This window comes from Salmo salar, chromosome ssa07, assembly GCF_905237065.1.
Source record: "Salmo salar chromosome ssa07, Ssal_v3.1, whole genome shotgun sequence".
NCBI lineage: Eukaryota > Metazoa > Chordata > Actinopteri > Salmoniformes > Salmonidae > Salmo > Salmo salar.
The window spans coordinates 53131389-53152429 of NC_059448.1; the positions used below are offsets into that span (position 1 = coordinate 53131389).

A 21041-nucleotide genomic window follows, 5' to 3' on the forward strand; every position below is an offset into this window, starting at 1 on the left:
GGACCCTGCAGACTAACAGAGAGGCTCTGTATGAGGACAGGAGGGAGAGGTAGAAAAGCACTCTACTGGGACGACTAGTCTCAGTTTAACCAAATGGTGCCTTTTTCACACACTGACAGACACAGACAGACAGACTTGATTTTACATAAAAATATACACACTTTCTGCATCAAAACCCTGGTTAGCATCGATATTCAACCATGTCAATATCATTCCCCACCCTCCATCCTTCCTCCCTCGTTCCCCTCTCTGTAAAAGTGAATTGAGGTTTATGGTCCTAACACAGATTAACGGCCAGCTCTCTCTATGGTCGATGGTTGGATAGCGCTGGTCAGGTGAACGGCCCCGACACTCATCTGTGGGGCACACCGAATAGATCTCCACACCTAGTCATTGACCTGATGCATAGACGGTGTAGTGAAAGCTTCTGCTCACCAGTAGCCATTGTGTTCTCATTTTGCTGAGGAGAACTTCACTGGAGTTCATCCACCTTCACTTATACTGTCACTGACAGAAGCTTCTCACTACTGACATGGGACTACTCGGCATCCACAGCATTATCAGCTAGCTAGAGAGCTCTTGTTGCTTATGGTTGGTTGACACTTTACCACAATATAAGTTGGAGAGGGATGCGTTCAACTGTTTGTGCAGTGTTAGCTGGTTTCTGACCTGAGATGTCCTTCCATTCGTTCCGGACAGACACATATACACCACCACGCAAACCACACACACACACACACACACACACACACAGGTATAGGGTAAGTTATTGGAGAGCTCTCTCTGTGTTCCCGGCCCCAGGTTGCCCCTCTTGTGAGTTGGACAGGTTCTGATCTACTGTGTCAATTAGTCCTGACATAGCACCCGACAGCTGTAGCTCCTCACACACACACACTCACACACACACACACACACACACACACACACACACACACACACACACACACACACACACACACACACACACACACACACACACACACACACACACACACACACACACTTTTCTCGCATCTTTTATTCATTAGCCACTGAGGCATGTCAATTTCCGAGCGTGAGAGAGAAGAGTCTACCCATGAGGACAGCCCCACCACATTATGGACATATGACAGAGAGAATCCATTAGGACAACAGAGACAACATTATGGACATATGACAGAGAGAATCCATTAGGACAACAGAGACAACATTATGGACATATGACAGAGAGAATCTTAGATTGGTTCCTTAGAGAAATCTGCTTTCTCTCAGCAGGAAACCTATAGTTAACCTATACGATGATGTAACACAGAGCCCCAGTAGTAGCAATGTCCATGATGTGTCTTTTCTCGCTCTCTCCGCCTCCCTCTCTCTCTCTCTCTTTCTCTTTCCCTCTCTCTCCGCCTCTCTCACTCTCTCTGCCTCTCTCTCTCTCTCTCCGCCTCTCTCTCTCTCTCCCTCTCTCTCTGTTTATCTCCGTTTATCATGCTATTGTCCATCTGTACTTATCAACAGAAGGTCAGCTATCATATTCTATCCTCACTTCAGGAGAAAACTCCATCAGTCCTTATCCACCTCAAATCCCTATCCGCTCTCTCCAACCCTACCTCCTTTATGGCTAGTAGTGCAGACCATGTGCTGAGAGACAAGCGCACACATAGACACACACGCACGCACGCACGCACGCACGCACGCACGCACGCACGCACACACATACACACACACACACACACACACACACACACACACACACACACACACACACACACACACACACACCACTTATTACCTCACCTGCCTCTCTCCACTCTCTCTTTAGTTCTGTGTGCGGGGTAGTGCAGACCACCTGCTGTGACACAGACCCAGACACAGCCCTCTCCCTCCACCTGGCCTGAGCCGCCGCGCTGCATTAAGGGGATAAGAGACAGGCTCCCTTCACCATCTCTCTTAATTATCTGTTATGGGACTCAACTCACCCACCCCAACTCCCCTTTAAACTCTCCTCTCCACTCCTCCTTCCTCACCCATAAACTGCTCACTACGCCAAATGTTCAAATGTCTCCCCTTTTAGATGGGGGAGGCAGAAAGAGGCGGGAGAGGGAGAGGTGCAGGGAGCAGGGGGAGGCTGTCTTAGCCCAGAGCACACCAAGGCCTGCTTAGGATGCAAGAGGTGCACAGCTCAGGAATTAGAGGGAGGATATGAAACTGCTGGAACTAATAAACCTGATTTTTTTCTATTTTTTTCTACCCTTTCCTTCCCTCTCTCTCTCTCTCCCTCCATCCCCCTCTCTCCCTGTCAGCATGCCATCCGGTTTTTATTTTTCAAGTTGAGTGATCATCAGTGGAAAGGGTTGGGGGGTGGAGGAGTGTGGATATTATGAGGTTTGGATTTGTCACTGCCAGAAAACTTTCCTCAAAGTCAAAGAGAAAAATCTTGAAGTGCCACAATGGCTGCTTTTCAAAAACACAATCGGTATAAAAGAGCACTTTTTGGAGCTATTTAGCATATGTGTGGATTATTCGCTGCCTTTCATGACAAACAAATGACAAATGCAGTAGGAGGCTGGCAGATGTAGACACGCAAACCCATACTTGCTCTGTTACCAATGCCGGTTGGCAATAGCACAATGAAAAGGTTACGAAATCGCTGAAATCCAAATCTATTCCTGAGACCACTGCTTTCTATTCACAGCTCGCTAGTGTATATAAACAGGATATTAACCAGGTTAGCTCTTCCTACCATAGTGTATATATAAACAGGATATTAGCCAGGTTAGCTCTTCCTACCATAGTGTATATGGACAGGATATTAACCATATTAGCGCTTCCTACCATAGTGTATATGGACAGGATATTAACCATATTAGCTCTTCCTACCATAGTGTATATATAAACAGGATAATAACCAGGTTAGCTCTTCCTACCATAGTGTATATGGACAGGATATTAACCATATTAGCGCTTCCTACCATAGTGTATATGGACAGGATATTAACCATATTAGCTCTTCCTACCATAGTGTATATATAAACAGGATAATAACCAGGTTAGCTCTTCCTACCATAGTGTATATATAAACAGGATATTAACCATATTAGCTCTTCCTACCATAGTGTATACAAGAGGTCGACCGATTAATCGGAATTTATCTCAATAAATCCTTTTCCTAACCCCTGTTCTCGAAGTCAAAAATTAGCCTACATTTTGTGTAACATTTTACTGCAAGAAATGTAGTAATATAGTGTTTATATAGTGTATATATAAACAGGATATTAACCATATTAGCTCTTCCTAAGATAGTCTATACAGACAGGATATTAGCCAAGTTAGCCAAATTAGCTTTACTTAGCATAATACGTGAGATACTACTAGCCAGGTTAGCTGAAATAGCTCAACAAACCATAACTCTGCATTTGAGGGGAGAGTGAGATAAGGACAAAATAAAAAGGGATGTGCCTTCTGTCAATGACATAACTTATCCATATTTTTTAGAAACTGCACTGTTGGTTACGGGCTCGTAAGTAAGTATTTCACTGTTGTATTCGGCGCATGTGACTAATACAATTAAATTTCACTTGATTTGATAACTAAGGTTAAATTCCCTGGTTTTCCAGAAATCCTGGTTGGAGGATTCTGAATTTCCTGCTTATTCCTTCCTGCTTCTGGGATCCTCCAACCATGCTTTTGTCACGTGTGTGTGTAGGGACAGATCAATGGCGCAGCGTGAATATCGTTCCACATATTTTATTATAATGTGAAACTATGCAAGACATACAATAAACCATAAACAAAACAACAAACCGTGACAAAGAGGTGCTACATGCACTAACTCAAAATAATCTCCCACAAACAAAGATGGGAAAAACAACTACTGTAATTTCCGGACTATTAAGCGCACCTGAATATAAGCCGCACCCACTGATTTAAAAAAAAAAGTATTATTTTGAACATAAATAAGCCGCACATGTCTATAAGCCACAGGTGCCTACCGGTACATTGAAACAAATGAACTTCACACAGGCTTTAACGAAACACGGCTTGTAACAAAAATAAATAGGCTTTAACGAAACACGGCTTGTAACAAAAATAAATAGGCTTTAATGAAACACGGCTTGTAACAAAAAATAAAAAATTAGCAGTAAGCTTTAGTTGTTTTTTTGCACTGAGTCAATTCCTCACGCTGCTGTTTCCAACGTCTTATCATCGACTCATTAAGACCAAGCTCCCGTGCAGCAGCTCTATTTCCTTTTCCAACAGCCAGATCAATTGCCTTCAACTTGAAAGCTGCATCATATGCATTTCTCCGTGTCTTTGCCATGATGAGGGTGACAAAATGACTACCATAATCAGAATGATGGGAAGTTTGAGAGCGCTCGATTTAATCTAAACAGTAAACAAAAAAGTTGTTTGACCTTAACCCGTTCGGCAATTTCATTGGTCTAATGAAAGATTCATGCCGCCAAAAAACTGAGCACGTCACAGAATGTGTTTTTTTGTTGAAAAAAAAATTGATAGCGGGAAAAATCCATATATTAGCCGCGTCATTGTTTAAGCCGCGATGTTCAAAGCGTGGGAAAAAAGTTGCGGCTTATAGTCCGGAATTTACGGTACTTAAATGATGGATGATCTCTCCAAGATGGCATAGCAGTCAGACGTCTTTTGTCCACGTCTTGTCGTGTCCCGTGTATATATATATTTACTTATTTTCTTCGCATATATTTTTATATATTTTTTCTTCTAAAAACTCAACTTCAAAGCACTCTCCTGCAACTCGCCTCACCAATAAAAAATAAAAAAGTATTATTCACCTCAAATCTGAAATCCACAACAGAAGCTAGCCAGAATGACTGGAATGAACTACAAAAATCTCTGAAACTGGAAACACTTATCTCCCTCACCTTTCTATTTCTACTTTACACTTTCTTCCACTACAAATCTACCATTCCAGTGTTTTACTTGCTATATTGTATTTACTTTGCCACCATGGCCTTTTTTGCCTTTACCTCCCTTATCTCACCTCATTTGCTCACATTGTATATAGACTTATTTTTCTACTGTATTATTGACTATATGTTTGTTTTACTCCATGTGTAACTCTGTGTTGTTGTATGTGTCAAACTGCTTGCTTTATCTTGGCCAGGTCGCAATTGTAAATGAGAACTTGTTCTCAACTTGCCTACCTGGTTAAATAAAGGTGAAAAAAAAATATATATATATATGGTCCCCAATTAGAGACAACGATGCCTCTAATTGGGGATCATCCAAAAAAAACAACATAGAAAAACAGAAACTAGAACAACATAGAAAAATAAAACTAGAATAACCCCCCCCAGTCACGCCCTAGAAAATAAGAGCTCTCTATGGTCAGGACGTGACAGCTTTCGCGAAAACTAGGGAATTTATTGGAAGTTCCTGGAATTTTAAGAAATACTTTTTTGAGGAACAGTGTTAGCTGAGCTCTGTCAGACACTGTGATGATAGGGCATTTTTGAGCAGGCATGTGCACCTGAAGTCCCCGGTGACTCAGCACTCAGCTCCGAGGACCCCTCGTCTGCCACTCATTCCACCACACTGCACCATTACTTCCAGCCCAACGAACATTCATTACGAGTTAGGAGTTAGGAACATCCAGTATGAAAGAATCGCACTAGCGAGTGAGGGAGGGGGGAAATATGCTGCTTCAACCCAATGTTCTCAAAACTTTTCAGGACATTTCCCATGGCCCGAATTCCCTCAGTGGCCTGGAACTTTTAATTACATCCTCCACTTGCAACGGAATTGCTAATGAGGAATTCGGGCCTTGGACGGTTGCCATTATTCTTAGGATCCACCCCTTTTGTACTCCGACTGATTGGTTCCATCTAGGCAGTCAGTGGCCTTTTTCACTCTTAATATCTACAGATGGAGAATAGCCCGAACCATTATCTTCAAAGAGGGGTAGCCCGGGCCCTTGAGGATACTCCCATGGTAGGAGGTTAATTTAGTGTCAAGGAGTCTTCTCCTTTCAGAGATATTTCCAGGTGTGCTGTTTGCTCCCCTCCACTGCTCCCCCCCTCCAGCCGCCCCCTGCCGTGTACCCATCATGCATCTGTCTGACGCTTGTCTTCGGAGTCCTTATCTGGGCTTGACTTAGTCACTTTTCACTAGGCAGAGTGAATGGCAGAACGGGAATTGAATTCTAAAACGAACAGAGCAGTCAAAAGGTAAAAGCAGCAGAATTTAAATGGAAAATGTCTCTCCTGCTGCATGGGAGGTGAGGCTGAGCTGAGGAGTGGGCATGGTTGCTGAGTTGAATGCAGAGGGAAGTGTTCAGTGCTGCTGAATTAAAAGCATATAACGGGAGGGGGTCCTTTTACTCTGCCACAGATCCTGAATTCTTCTGCACACTACCCTATAACACCAGTAGTAACTGGGAATCTCAAACTTGCTAATGACTTGAGTCTCATGTAGATGGGCAATGCAGAGATGGTGTTATATGGAAATATTCTGCAAGAACTTCAATATTATCATATAATAAATGCATGATAATTCACACTCGATTTGTGTTAACACAGCTTTGATACCAGAGATCTCGTCAGCATATGACTGAATTCATCTTGAAGGAGGATTTGAACACTGATTCAAAAGGGAGATGTTTGGTCACAGTTGCCAAGCATGCTTATCTTCTGTAATCTATTTGTATTCAGTATTATATAATAACGGTAGGAGGTGCAAAATACAGAAAAAGCTATTTTATGAGTAATCATAAAATGTATGTTAGATTAGCATAATTGGGTGCATGCATATATTTCATGAATTAATGTGCTTTAAATGTATGCCTAGGATAATCTTTGTGTTATCCGTATACTTTCAAAAGACATCAGTTGGGGGAATATAGGATTGTCATACGATCTATGGAACTGAAATCGCTTTAAACATCCATCAGAATTTTCATATAAATAACATGAATTATAAACAAGGTGCTGGGAATAGTTTGAGATGAGTAAACTCAGAACAACCTTGCAAAGACTGTTCTCTCTCTCTCTCTCTCTCTCTGGATTGATCTCAGTTAGTCATTCCTATGCGTTTTGAGATGGAGAGGTGAGAGGAAGTGAGTCTATGAAAGATGATTTGAAAATGTGCCTCTTTCCCCCCCTCTTTTTATCCCACTCCTTCCATACAAGTTGTTCCATTCTTTCCCTCTGTCATTCTCATTCTATCATTAGTTCACATTTTAATTTCACTCTTTTCATTCTATCCCACATTCTGTAATCTCTCATTCTCTCTCTCGTTCTTTCTCCCCCCTCATTCTCCCTCTCGTTCTTTCTCCCCCTCTCATTCTCTCTCTCGTTTTTTCTCCCCCTCTCATTCGCTCTCTCATTCTTTCTCCCTCTCTCGTTCGCTCTCTCGTTCTTTCTCCCTCTCTCATTCGCTCTCTCGTTCTTTCTCCCCCTCTCATTCTCTCTCTCGTTCTTTCTCCCTCTCTCATTCGCTCTCTCGTTCTTTCTCCCTCTCTCATTCGCTCTCTTGTTCTTTCTCCCCCTCTCATTCTCTCTCTCGTTCTTTCTCCCTCTCTCATTCGCTCTCTCGTTCTTTCTCCCTCTCTCATTCGCTCTCTCGTTCTTTCTCCCCCTCTCATTCTCTCTTTCGTTCTTTCTCCCCCTCTCATTCTCTCTTTCGTTCTTTCTCCCTCTCTCATTCGCTCTCTCGTTCTTTCTCCCCCTCTCATTCTCTCTCTCGTTCTTTCTCCCTCTCTCATTCGCTCTCTCGTTCTTTCTCCCCCCTCATTCTCTCTTTCGTTCTTTCTCCCTCTCTCATTCACTCTCTCATTCTTTGTCCCTCTCTCTGGGAGATACAGTGTAAATGAGAGGAGCCCTAGACACCTCTTCATCCTGTTCCCTCCTCCTCAAACAGCAGAGAAAGTGCTGGTCCAGCTCTTTTAGTCTGTCCGGAGAGCCCCATTAAAGCCTTCTGATCTCACGTGGGTTTTTAACAAAGACACCCGCACTTAGTGTGTGTGTGTGTGTGTGTGTGTGTGTGTGTGTGTGTGTGTGTGTGTGTGTGTGTGTGTGTGTGTGTGTGTGTGTGTGTGTGTGTGTGTGTGTGTGTGTGTGTGTGTGTGTGTGTGTGTGTGTGTGTGTGTGTGTGTGTGTGTGTGTGTGTATGTATATTTGCACATGTGTGTGTATTTGTGTGTGGAATTGTGTGTGTGTGTGGGTGTGTGTATTTGTGTGGGTGTGTGTGTGGGTACAGTGCATTTGGGAAGTATTCAGAACCCTTGACTTATTCCACATTTTGTTACGTTACCTTATTCTAAAATGTATTCAATTGTTTTTTTCCCTCATCAATCTACACACAATACCCCATAATGACAAAGCGAAAACAGTTTTTTTTAGCAATTTTGCTAAGATGAAAAACAAATTAAATATCACATTTACATAAGTATTCAGACCCTTTACTCAGTACTTTGTTGAAACACCTTTGGCAGTGATTACAGCCTCGAGTCTTCTTCGGTATGACACTACATACTTGTCATGCTTCTAAACAGCTTCTAACCCCAGCCCATAAGACTCCTGAACATCTAATCAAATGGCTATCCAGACTATTTTTATTGCCCCTCCCCCCTTTTTTTTACACCACTGCTACTTTCTGTTGTTATCATCTATGCATAGTCACTTAATAACTCTACATACATGTACATATTACCTCATCTAACCGGTGCCCCCGCACATTGACTCTGTACCGGCACCCCCCTGTATATAGTCTCGCTATTGTTATTTTACTGCTGCTCTTTAATTACTTGATACTTTTATTTCTTATTCTTATCCATACTTTTTAAACGGCATTGTTGGTTAGGGGCTCGTAAGTAAGCATTCACTGTAAGGTCTACTACACCTGTTGTATTCGGCGCATGTGACTAATAACATTTGATTTGATTTGACACCTGTATTTGGGGAGTTTCTCCCATTCTTCTCTGCAGATCCTCTCAAGCTCTGTCAGGTTGGATGGGGAGCGTCGCTGCAGAGCTATTTTCAGGGCTCTCCAGAGATGCTCGATTGGGTTCAAGTCCAGGATCTGGCTGGGTCACTCAAGGACATTCAGAGACTTGTCCTGAAGCCACTCCTGCATTGTCTTGGCTGTGTGCTTAGGGTTGTTGTCCTGTTGGAAGGTGAACCTTCGCCCCAGTCTGAGGTCCTGAGCGCTCTGGTGCAGGTTTTCATCAAGGATCTCTCTGTACTTTGCTCCTTTCATCTTTGCTTCAATCCCGACTAGTCTCCCAGTCCCTGCCGCTGAAATACATCCCCACAGCATGATGCTGCCACCACCATGCTTCACCGTAGGGATGGTGCCAGGTTACCTCCATGCCAGGTTTCCTCCAGACGTGACGCTTGGCATTCAGGCCAAAGAGTTTAATCTTGGTTTCATCAGACCAGAGAATCTTGTTTCTCATGGTCTGAGAGTCCTTTAGGTGCCTTTTGGCAAACTCCAAACGGGCTGTCATGTGCCTTTTACTGAGGAGTGGCTTCTGTCTGGCCACTCTACCATAAAGGCCTGATTGGTGGAGTGCTGCAAAGATGGTTGTCCTTCTGGAAGGTTCTCCCATCTCCACAGAGGATCTCTAGAGCTCTGTCAGAGTGACCACCGGGTTCTTGGCCACCTCCCTGACCAAGGCCCTTCTCTCCCAATTGCTCAGTTTGGACAGGCAGGTGGTTCCAAACTTCTTCCATTTAAGAATGATGGAGGCCACTGTGTTCTTGGGGACCTTCAAGGCTGCAGAAATGTTTTGGTACCCTTCCCCAGATCTGTGCCTCGACACAATCCTGTCTCGGAGCTCTACAAACAATTCCTTCGACATGGCTTGGTTTTTGCTTTGACATGCACTGTCAACTGTGGGACCTTATATAGACAGGTGTGTGCCTTTCCAAATCATGTCCAATAAATAGAATTTATCACAGACTCCAATCAAGTTGTAGAAACATCTCAAGGATGATCTATGGAAACAGGATGCAACTGAGCTCAATTTCGAGTCTCATAGCAAAGGGTCTGAATGTCAAAAAAACTATTTTCGCTTTGTCATTATGGGGTATTGTGTGTAGATTGATGAGGAACAAAAATGTATTAAATCAATTTTTGAATAAGGTTGTAACATAACAAAATGTGGGAAAAAAGGGGTCTGAATACTTTCCGAATGCAGTGTATTTGTGTGTGTGTGTGTATATAATTGTGTACGTGTGTGTGTGTGTATATTTGTGTTTGTGAGTGTGTGTGTTTATATTTCTCTGTGTGTGTGTGTGTGTGTGTGTGTGTGTGTGTGTGTGTGCGTGTGCGTGTGCGTGTGCGTGTGTCTGCTGTGATGATGCTGCAGCATGTGAGCTTTTACGTGGAGGCCGTTTCTGCAGCTGTCTCCCAATCTCCTTATCCCCCTCTCCCCACCACCTTCTCCCTCACACTCTCTCGCCCTCTCGTTCTGGGAGGTTCACAGATGCTCCGTGCTTAAAACAACTATTAGAGGACAATATAGAGACGTCCTTTAATGACTACATCTGTGTTATTCTATTCTGGGGATCATGGCATACAGTTTCTCCCTCTCCAGGCTTATCTCGGCTTATGTGGATATGGACCATATAAGGGGAGAGGAGCCAGCCGCAGATAAAAGAGAGAAGCTATTTTTGGGCGCAAAGACAAACAGAAGGTGACAGGCGCTCTGCAGAACAGAGGCGCTTAACCACAGCTGCAGGGAGGGAGAGAGAGGGGGAGGAAAAGGGCGGAGAGAGAGATATGGTGTAAATAGAGAATGATATGTTTAGTGTGAGAAATGTAAATAGAGAATGATATGTATAGTCAGAAAGAGAGAGAGGGAGAGAGAAAGAGAGAGATGCAAGCTGAGAGCAGTGAAAATCATTGAGAAACTTACAGAAGATACTTCCCTTTTTTAAATTGGGAGAACTGAAGAGGTCTTTCTTTTCTCATATTTTTTTAAGCCTCCTTGTAATGAAGTGCTGTCTCATGGTGAGATCCATGATTGTAAACCCCCACCCTTATGTGTGTGTGTGTGTGTGTGTGTGTGTGTGTGTGTGTGTGTGTGTGTGTGTGTGTGTTCATGTAAGAGCATTGTTTGTCCATGGATGAATTTTTTTGCAGTTCACTCCCATTCGCCGATCACTGGCTAGATGTTAGCAATAGCATCATCACCTAATGTCCACGATATTTATTTCACTAACCCAGTCTAGGTGAGGAGGGAATGGTTGGGTACTCACACATTGAAAAGGTTGAGGCCAATGCGGTAGAGGCGCTTGCGCATGACGTCGGTGGAGAGTGTGGGCGACTTGCAGCTGGCCGGGTTCTCGCAGTGGTAGCGCGGCAGGCTGAGGATCATGGCCTGCAAGGCCTCCTTGGATGAGGCCTCAGATGCCGAGCGTGCCTCCGTGGAAGTGCTGTTGCTGCTGCTTATCTGCTCGGAACTGGTTTCAGCCGTCTCCGAGCCGCTCCGCTTGGCCTCCAGGGCCTCGGTGGATGGGGATCCCACCGAGGGTGCACCATCCTGGGGTTGAGGTGGCTGGACGGGCTGGACAACCACCTCCGGGGTCTGGGGGTTGGCTAGTTTGTCCAGGGGGGTCAATGGGGGTTGCTGGCCCTCCTCCTCCTCTAGCTCCTCTTCACTGGGCGGGGGCGCAGGGAAGTCGGCGTCCTGCCCCTCTCCTTCTACCACTGGTTCCGGGGGCGGAGGGGGCTCGTGGGGAGGGACAGGAGGGTCTGTGGTTTCGGCGGGGACCTCTTCAGGGGGAGGAGGAGAGTGTTTTTTAGGGGGTGAGGGCGGGGGAGCGGTGGGCATGGTGGGGGTGGTTGCTGCGCCCCCCTGCTGCTGCTGGACGCAGTTTCCCATGGAGACAGAGGCCGATGACTCCATGACGGAGGAGGACATGCGGAAGTTCTGATTGTCGATCTGAACGGTCACGTCGCGGAAGGCCATCAGCAGCTTGCTGGCGCTGCGGGGCAGGTCGCCTGTATTCTCCCCACCTGACATGCTCTGGAGAAAAGCCTGGTCCAACCCTCCTCCTCCCACTTCCCCTCCTCCCCCGGCCGCACTGAAGGACTCGGCACTGAACTGGTAGGCCCCTCCTTCCTGGAGGGAGCACATGGTCTTCAGGCTCCAGTTGCTGAGTGCGTCGTCGATGGACTTTGCCAGCGACTGCACCTGCTCTGTGAATGAGTCCTCCAGGTCGGTCAGGGTGCCGCCCACTGTGGCGGGCAGTGATGGCGAGCGCACCAGGGGGATACCCGCCAGGCTGCAGCCTTCGGCCAGAGCCCGCTCAGCGGAGAAGCCCTCAGCGTTCTGCACGCGCACCTTGCGCATGGAGATGCGCCGCGGCAGGCGACTCTCCAGCAGGGAGTTGCGGATCTTCTCGAAGTTCTTGCTGAGCTGGTACTGGCGGAAGGCGGTCTGGATCTTGGTGGCAGCGCGGCGGGAGATGAGGTGGCCGCCGTATTTGTGCTCTAGCATTTCGATCTGGAAAACAAGGAGGAGAGGGAGACAGGAGAGGTATGAGTGAAACTGAGCTGCTTGGACATTTGAACGCTACATGCAGCAGTTAACAGTACAAGGCAGTTGGGTAACAAAACATTCTATGACATGAAGGGGGGATTTGGCTGTAGGCAGAGGAGTTGGAGATAAAAGCAGGGAGACAACACAAATACAAAGCACATACATAATACCACTTAGCACTTGGTTCTCCCTCAAGATGAACAAGACGCCGTCTCTACACACCAGCATCCACATTTACAAAGACATGCCCTGAATACCTCTTCTTTAAATGGCCAAAAATACAATGGACTAATGAATGTGATATTTTCCACTCAAATAAGGCTGCAGTTACTCCAAATGACAAGAGGTGACCATGACGACCTTTGAAACACAATGACATTGATAGGATCTAATGCAAATGGACATGAACCTGAACATGTAAACGTTAAGGTCACAAAAATGGGACAGACAATTTAACACTCCCTCAACACAAAAAAATAGTCATTAGAGAGGAAAAATATTGGACACCTGAACATTTACTCAGAGCAAAGAAAAGTAATGGTGGGTGACAAGACGCCGCACATGTGGCACCTACGAGACCCATAATCCTTTTAGTGTACAGCGGGCTCAATCCGCACGGAGAGAGAGGCTGCCTTACAATTAACAACGTTTTTACACTTTCAATATTCACACTTTCCAGCTCCATGGTGCACAGAATATCAATATCAGAGCTGAAAGAGAGAGGGATGTCGAGAGAGAGGGAGGTAAAGAGAGAGGGCGGTAAAGAGAGAGCAGTAAAGAGAGAGGTAAAGAGAGAGGGAGTTAAAGAGAGGGAAGTAAAGAGAGAGGTAAAGAGAGAGGGAGGTAAAGAGAGAGAGGGAGGTAAAGAGAGAGAGGGAGGTAAAGAGAGAGGGAGGTAGAGAGAGAGAGGTAAAGAGAGAGAGAGGAAGGTCAAAAGAGAGAGGGAGGTAAAGAGAGAGGGAGGTAAAGAGAGAGAGGGAGGTAAAGAGAGAGGGAGGTAGACAGAGAGCGGTAAAGAGAGAGAGGGAGGTAAAGAGAGAGGGAGGTAAAGAGAGAGAGGTAGAGCGAGGGAGGTAAAGAGAAAGAGGAAGGTAAATGAGACAGAGGGAGGTAAAGAGAGAGGGAGGTAAAGAGAGAGGGAGGTAAAGAGAGAGAGGGAGGTAGAGAGAGGGAGGTAGAGAGAGAGGTAAAGAGAGAGAGGGAGGTAAAGGGAGAGGGAGGTAAAAATAGAGAGAGAGGGAAACAGAATGAGGGAATGAGTTAGACAAAAAAGTAAGAGGGTAGAATATGAAGGAGAAATGAAATGACAAAATGAAAGGTGCCTGTATGAAGGAGGCATTATGTGATAGGTATTATCAATTTAATAATAATAATTGTGTCGGTTTTAGGTTGGCAGCACATTATATTATATATTGAGAATATATATATATACAGTGGCTTGCGAAAGTATTCACCCCCTTGGCATTTTTCCTATTTTGTTGCCTTACAACCTGGAATTAAAATAGATTTTTGGGGGAGTTGTATCATTTGATTTACACAACATGCCTACCACTTTGAAGATTCAAAATATTTTTTATTGTGAAACAAACAAGAAGTAAGACAACAAAAGTCAATACTTTGTAGAGCCACCTTCTTCAGCAATTACAGCTGCAAGTCTCTTGGGGCATGTCTCTATAAGCTTGGCACATCTAACCACTGGAATTTCTGACCATTCTTCATGGCAAAACTGCTCCAGCTTCTTCAAGTTGGATGGGTTCCGGTGGTGTATAGTAATCTTAAACTCATACCACAGATTCTCAATTGGATTGAGGTCTGGGCTGTGACTAGGCCATTCCAAGACATTTAAATGTTTCCCCTTAAACCACTCAAGTGTTGCATTAGCACTTTGCTTAGGGTCATTGTCCTGCTGGAAGGTGAACCTCTGTCCCAGTCTCAAATCTCTGGAAGACTAAAACAGGTTTCCCTCAAGAATTTCCCTGTAATTAGCACCCCTTATCATTCCTTCAATTCTGGCGAGTTTCCCAGTCCCTGCCGATAAAAAAACATCCTCACAGCATGATGCTGCCACCACCATGCTTCACTGTGGGGATGGTGTTCTCGGGTTAATGAGAGGTGTTGGGTTTGCTCCAGATATAGCGTTTTCCTTGATGGCCAAAAAGCTCAATTTTAGTCTCATCTAACCAGAGTAACTTCTTCCATATGTTTGGGGAGTCTCCCAGATGCCTTTTGGCAAACACCAAACATGTTTGCTTATTTTTTTCTGGACACTCTTCCGTAAAGCCCAGCTCTGTGGAGTGTACGGCTTAAACTGGTCCTATGGACAGATACTCCAATCTCCGCTGTAGAGCTTTGCAGCTCCTTCAGGGTTATCTTTGGTCTCTTTGTTGCCTCTCTGATGATTAATGCCCTCCTTGCCTGGTCCGTGAGTTTTGGTGGGCGGCACTCTCTTGGCAGGTTTGTTGTGGTGCCATATTCTTTCAAAAAAATGTATTATGGATTTAATGGTGCTCCGTGGGATGTTCAAAGTTTCTGATCTTTTTTTATAACCCAACCCTGATCTATACTTCTCCACAACTTTGTCCCTGACCTGTTTGGAGAGCTCCTTGGTCCTCATAGTGCTGCTTGCATGTGCCCCTTGCTTAGTGGTGTTGCAGACTCTGGGGCCTTTCAGAACAGGTGTATATATACTGAGATCATGTGACAGATCATGTGACACTTAGATTGCACACAGGTGGACTTTATTTAACTAATTATGTGACTTCTGAAGGTAATTGGTTGTGCCAGATCTTATTTAGGGGCTTCATAGCAAAGGGGGTGAATACATACGCATGCACCACTTTCGTTTTTTAACAAGTTATATTCTTCATTTTATTTCACCAATTTGGACTATTTTGTGTATGTCCATCACATGAAATCCAAATAAAAATACATTTAAATTAGAGGTTGTAATGCAACAAAATAGGAAAAACGCCAAGGGGGTGAATACTTTTGCAAGGCACTGTAATATTATAATATTAGTGGGTGCTTGTATTTGTCCTATGTCACAGGTACAAGTGTGTATTACACACATATGTGAATTGGAAATATGTTTTTTGCTATCGCAACTCCCCCTGAAATACCCTCGTAGAGTGGGGTCACAGATACAGTCTTCAGCAGCATGGTATTATACAGTATCGTAGAGTGGGGTCACAGATACAGTCTTCAGCAGCATGGTATTATACAGTATAGTAGAGTGGGGTCACAGATACAGTCTTCAGCAGCATGGTATTATACAGTATCGTAGAGTGGGGTCACAGATACGGTCTTCAGCAGCATGGTATTATACAGTATCGTAGAGTGGGATCACAGATACAGTCTTCAGCAGCATGGTATTATACTGTATCGTAGAGTGGGATCACAGATACGGTCTTCAGCAGCATGGTATTATACAGTATTGTAGAGTGGGGTCACAGATACAGTCTTCAGCAGCATGGTACTATACAGTATAGTAGAGTGGGGTCACGGCCAGGGTCTTCAGCAAGAGATGCTGATAGTAAATGATCTTGACAGAAAAAAAGGCATATTTAGGAGAGGGAGAAAAACGTGTTACTATCTGTCTCATATCTGTGTGGCCAAAACGTTCATTGCCTTAATAAATCAGAACCACTATCTGTGGGTGCAATTGAGATGCACTCTACTCTCTATTCTACACTGAATCACCTGAAAGCTATTAATTGTGCCTGGAAATAAATGACTGTGAGATAAAAAGGCAGTTCTGATTTGATTTGGGAAGGGATCAAAAAAATGCATGGAACCTTTCCCAACTCTCTTCACAGAACAATCAAATTCTATATATTTCTTGAGTTTCTTTGCATGTGATGGCTGTGGCAATCTCTGGCCTATGGATGTGTCAGTTAATTTAACTGTGTCAACCCTTTACACTATCCCTATGGGTTGATCTCTCCAATGTTCTCTGAGAACATAGAAAATGTGGTGCTATTCTCCATCTTGCCACTAGGTTTCTCGACGTATGTCTGCTCAGTTGAGGACAGGATCCGGAATATATATGGATTAAGTCCGTTCACGTAAAATATCCCCCCTGTGACTCAAAGGCAATTGGGTGAATGGTTTTAGAAGGGATTGCGGGGCCACCAGGGGATCAACGTCAGACTTTCAACCGCTACTCTGCAGTCCCAAGCAAAGTCACCTGCATTCTATAGACTTCTGTGGGGAAGAACAGATAGCCATGCAATAATGCACACTAGGCTTTGCAATTTGCAATAAGTGGGGTGGCTGCAGCATGATGCAATCTCGGCCCATTGTCATTTGGAGAACTCCATCCCTTAGAAAGGCTCTTTAGAAAACCGAAATGACACTGAAAATCCATCTTATCTGATCCCTTTTACATTGCACTGCAGCGAGGCCACTGTGAGAAAGGGAAGAGATGTTGGGAGAATATTAAGGTCATTCTACATGAGACTGGCACTTTTAGCTATAGTCTCTAGTCTCTCTGAGGCATCTCAGAATGAGAACATCGCTTTCTCTTCCTGCAGACCGGTATTGGGCCTTGCCTTGAATATTCATCACTTTTTATCTATCTGGAATGTTCCGACAGACAGAACTTTGAGTACACACTCAATATGACAAAATCAGCTTCGTCACTGCTGACTTCGTCTGGACAGAATGGGGTGGCTTAAAAAACCAGAGTTAAGGTAATAGCCGCAACCCATCCCTCAGAAAGGTGTCACTCGTCAAAACGAATTATAGAAATAATGTCTGAGGCAGAGGTAGCCTTGGATCTGAGCCGGAAGCTGGGAGGGGGCTGCGTTTGATTAAAGGCGGCAGTTTGGCTTGTTTGTTTTGCCTTCCGAATGAGTTGGTAGGGGACGGCGCATAAAGAATTTAGGTCCCATCACAGCTTTATCTGAGCCTGTATCTCTCTGCCATCTCCATTAGACACTGAGAGTCTGGGTGAGCAGGAGAGAGAGATGGTGGGATGGAGGGGGAAGGTGGGTAGTGGAACTAAAAGAGGTAGACTGAGGGGCAATGGAGATACGGTAGAGCAGGGCTCTCCAACCCTGTTCCTGGAGAGCTACCATCCTGTAGATTTTCACTCCAACCCTGTTCCTGGAAAGCTACCGTCCTGTAGGTTTTCACTCCAACCCTGTTCCTGGAGAGCTACCATCCTGTAGGTTTTCACTCCAACCCTGTTCCTGGAAAGCTACCGTCCTGTAGGTTTTCACTCCAACCCTGTTCCTGGAGAGCTACCGTCCTGTAGGTTTTCACTCCAACCCTCATCTAGCTCACCTGATTCTAATAATTAGCTGGTTGATGAGCTGAATCAGGTTAGTTACAACTGGGGTTGGAGTGAAAACCTACAGGAGGGTAGCTCTCCAGGAACAGTTTTGAAAACTCTTCAAAGAAAAATCCTGAAATATTTATTTAAAAAATGCTGAGGTGACACTGATCTAACATGAGGCAAATGGTATTTTGGGGTTATGACATGGTTTTATAACCAAACGTTACACACTAGGGGGTCAAAGGGCGAGAGCCAAGTGGAGTTTTTAAGACAGACAGAATTCACACACAACCAGGCCTTTGACTTTATGGGCGTATGAATTTACTGCTGATGAATTGAAACAAGACCAGTCTGGGTATGAGAGATGGGATTCTGCCTCTTTACCACTGAAATATTAATACCCCAAGGCTTGCAGAAATAGCACATTCAGAGTTTGTTTTCGGGGGGGATGTTTATGCCAGGCATGAAAATGGTTTCCAATATTAAAGGTCAGACTTTCTATGGGGAACAATCTGTTTTTTTGAAGTGCTATTTTTTGTTCTGGCTTATCAGATCTGGCTATTCAGAGAAATGTGCTATGGATGGTATCTCTTGGCCTTCTCCCTGGCTGCATTCATCTGGGTGAATAGTCTCCAAGGACGAGCTGGCATTCACAGTCTGTCACGCAACCCATTCACTTCATCTCACCAAATGTCACGATACAGGTGGACAACAAAATGAACACGTACGCAAACCCAGCCTGAAGTCAATTATGAGCCAAACACACTTCAGGGATTTTGAAGAATTTTGTGTTCAGAAAAAGGTATCCTCGGATGAATTTGTTCGTTCATCGTATTCATTGACATTTAGCTTAGTGACCCAGGTATATTTATGAGTGTCACCCTCAAATTCAGTTCTGGCACAGAGATTAAATAGCATATGATTACATTTGCATGCAGCAAACACATAGTTGAGAGGGCACGACTAATGCTACCTCCTAATTATAAGCTCATTCATGTCAGGTCAGTTAATTTGCACCAGGAAAATTGTCAACTTTACATAATTATGGCGTTATATTGTGCTTTGTAACATAAAAAAGGCTTCAGCTAATTCTGAGAAATAGAGCATCAATCTGAACAGCTCTTACTGTTTATCAGGAATGGAGATGCATTTGGTGCCCACAACGTAAGAGAGTCAGGTGATAACCTACAGTAGGTCAAGCACAGGAGATTGGTGGCATCTTAATTGGGGAGGACGGGCTCGTGGTAGTGGCTGGAGCACTGAGGTCGAGTAAGTAGTTGACTTATTGAGCATCGGCTTCAACCCTTTGAGGTCTATTAAACTTTGTTGTGAGAAGCAGTTGGAGATTCTACGTTCACTTCTCAAAAAGCATAAAGAGTGACAGTTCAACCGACGCAAAAAGCTGGCAGAAGATAAAAAACGAACTTGACAGGATTCCATCGACCCGTCTCTCAAAACATTTAATCTCTAGAGTATTGAAGACGGGACACGATCAGTTTTCCCTGCTCTCAGCATACCCAGTCAACGGTGTGATAAAATGTGCTAATCCACCCATTTTTAAGCATTAGCAGTTTAAAGACGCTCGGGTAAACATATTGAACTTTGAGACGCGGAGTGCCTCTCCCACTCAAAAAAAAAAATCTGCCTTAAAAAGTTGGGTTGATGTGGATTACTTAGCTCGCAATTCCATAATGGCGTTGTGAAATATCCCCTCTCTCTGGTGGAGGTTTGGAGTGTGATTATGAGGGAACACAGGCTGTCTGATAACATCCCTCACCCCGCCACTGAGAAACATTACAGAGATAAATGTAGTTTGATTAATGAGGCTCGAATCCAATGCTTTCTCAAGAAGGAATCTGCAGAACAAAAAGGCAATTATGGGCCCAGAGACAAAATTGTGGGAATTCGACAAATGGGACTCAGGAAAAAGCTGTTAGAGGGAGCCTTCATCAACAAGCCTATCAACTGGGACACTTGTACAACTAATGCTATTAGACAAAAGGTTATTTCACAGGACTGATTGGACCCACGGTATTTACTTGCTCTGTAGGTGCCGATACCACCTACAGAGCAGGCTATGCTGTGTAAATGTATTCTGTATAAAATCACATTGAGGCTCAGCTTATCCTTGAGCAAGGAGATTCTAATGACAGGAATACTGATGTCAGAGTACACCAAAAGCCTTTTGTGAACACTACCTTTGTCCTGGTCATGATTAACTATGATTGTACTAATATACAATACTTACATAGCCAAATCCCAAAATGTTGGCTTTGAAAAACATTTATGTTAAATATAGAGTGAGCAATATACTATAGCATTTTGCCTATGAAAACTCTCTACGTGAGCACATACAGTTGAAGTCAGAAGTTTACATACACCGAAGTCAAATATATTTAAACTCAGTTTTTCACAATTCCTGAAATGTAATCCTAGTAAGAATTCCCTGTCTTAGGTTAGTTAGGATCACCATTTTATTTTAAGAATGTGAAACGTCAGAATAATAGTAGAGAGAATGACTTATTTCAGCTTTTATTTCTTTCATCACATTCCCAGTGGGTCAGAAGTTTACATACACTCAATTAGTATTTGGTAGTATTGCCTTTAAATTGTTTAACTTGGGTCAAACGTTTCGGGTAGCCTTCCACAAGCTTCCCACAATAAGTTGGGTGAATTTTGGCCCATTCCTCCTGACAGGGATGGTGCAACTAAGTCAGGTTTAGTGGCCTCCTTGCTCGCACACGATTTTTCAGTTCTGCCCACAAACTTTCTATGGGATTGAGGTCAGGGCTCTGTAATGGCCACTCCAATACCTTAATTAAGCCATTTTGCTACAACTTTGGAAGTATGCTTGAGGTCATTGTCCATTTGGAAGACCCATTTGTGACCAAGCTTTAACTTCCTGACTGATGTCTTGAGATGTTGCTTCAATATAGCCACATAATTTTCCTTCCTCATGACGCCATCTATTTTGTGAAGTGCACCAGTACCTCCTGCAGCAAAGCACCCCCACAACATGATGCTGCCACCCCCGTGCTTCACAGTTGGGATGGTGTTCTTCGGCTTGCAAGCCTCCCCCTTTTTCCTCCAAACATAACAATGGTCATTATAGCCAAACAGTTCTGTTTTTGTTTCATCAGACCAGAGGACATTTCTCCAAAAAGTACGATTTTTGTCCCCATGTGCAGTTAGTCTGGCTTTTTATGGCGGTTTTGGAGCAGTGGCTTCTTCCTTGCTGAGCGGCCTTTCAGGCTATGTCGA

General features: G+C 44.2%; 1 protein-coding gene across 3 annotated transcripts in view; it reads right to left on the bottom strand.

The window, feature by feature from the left end:
• LOC106609634 (IQ motif and SEC7 domain-containing protein 3-like) overlaps window positions 1-21041 on the bottom strand; it is a 183470-nt gene that overhangs the window by 72229 nt on the left and 90200 nt on the right. For all 3 annotated transcript variants that reach the window (XM_045722253.1, XM_045722255.1, XM_045722254.1), the window contains one exon: window positions 11217-12466. In XM_045722253.1, coding sequence (XP_045578209.1) covers window positions 11217-12466 — 1250 coding nt within the window. The remainder of the gene's footprint in view (window positions 1-11216; window positions 12467-21041) is intronic.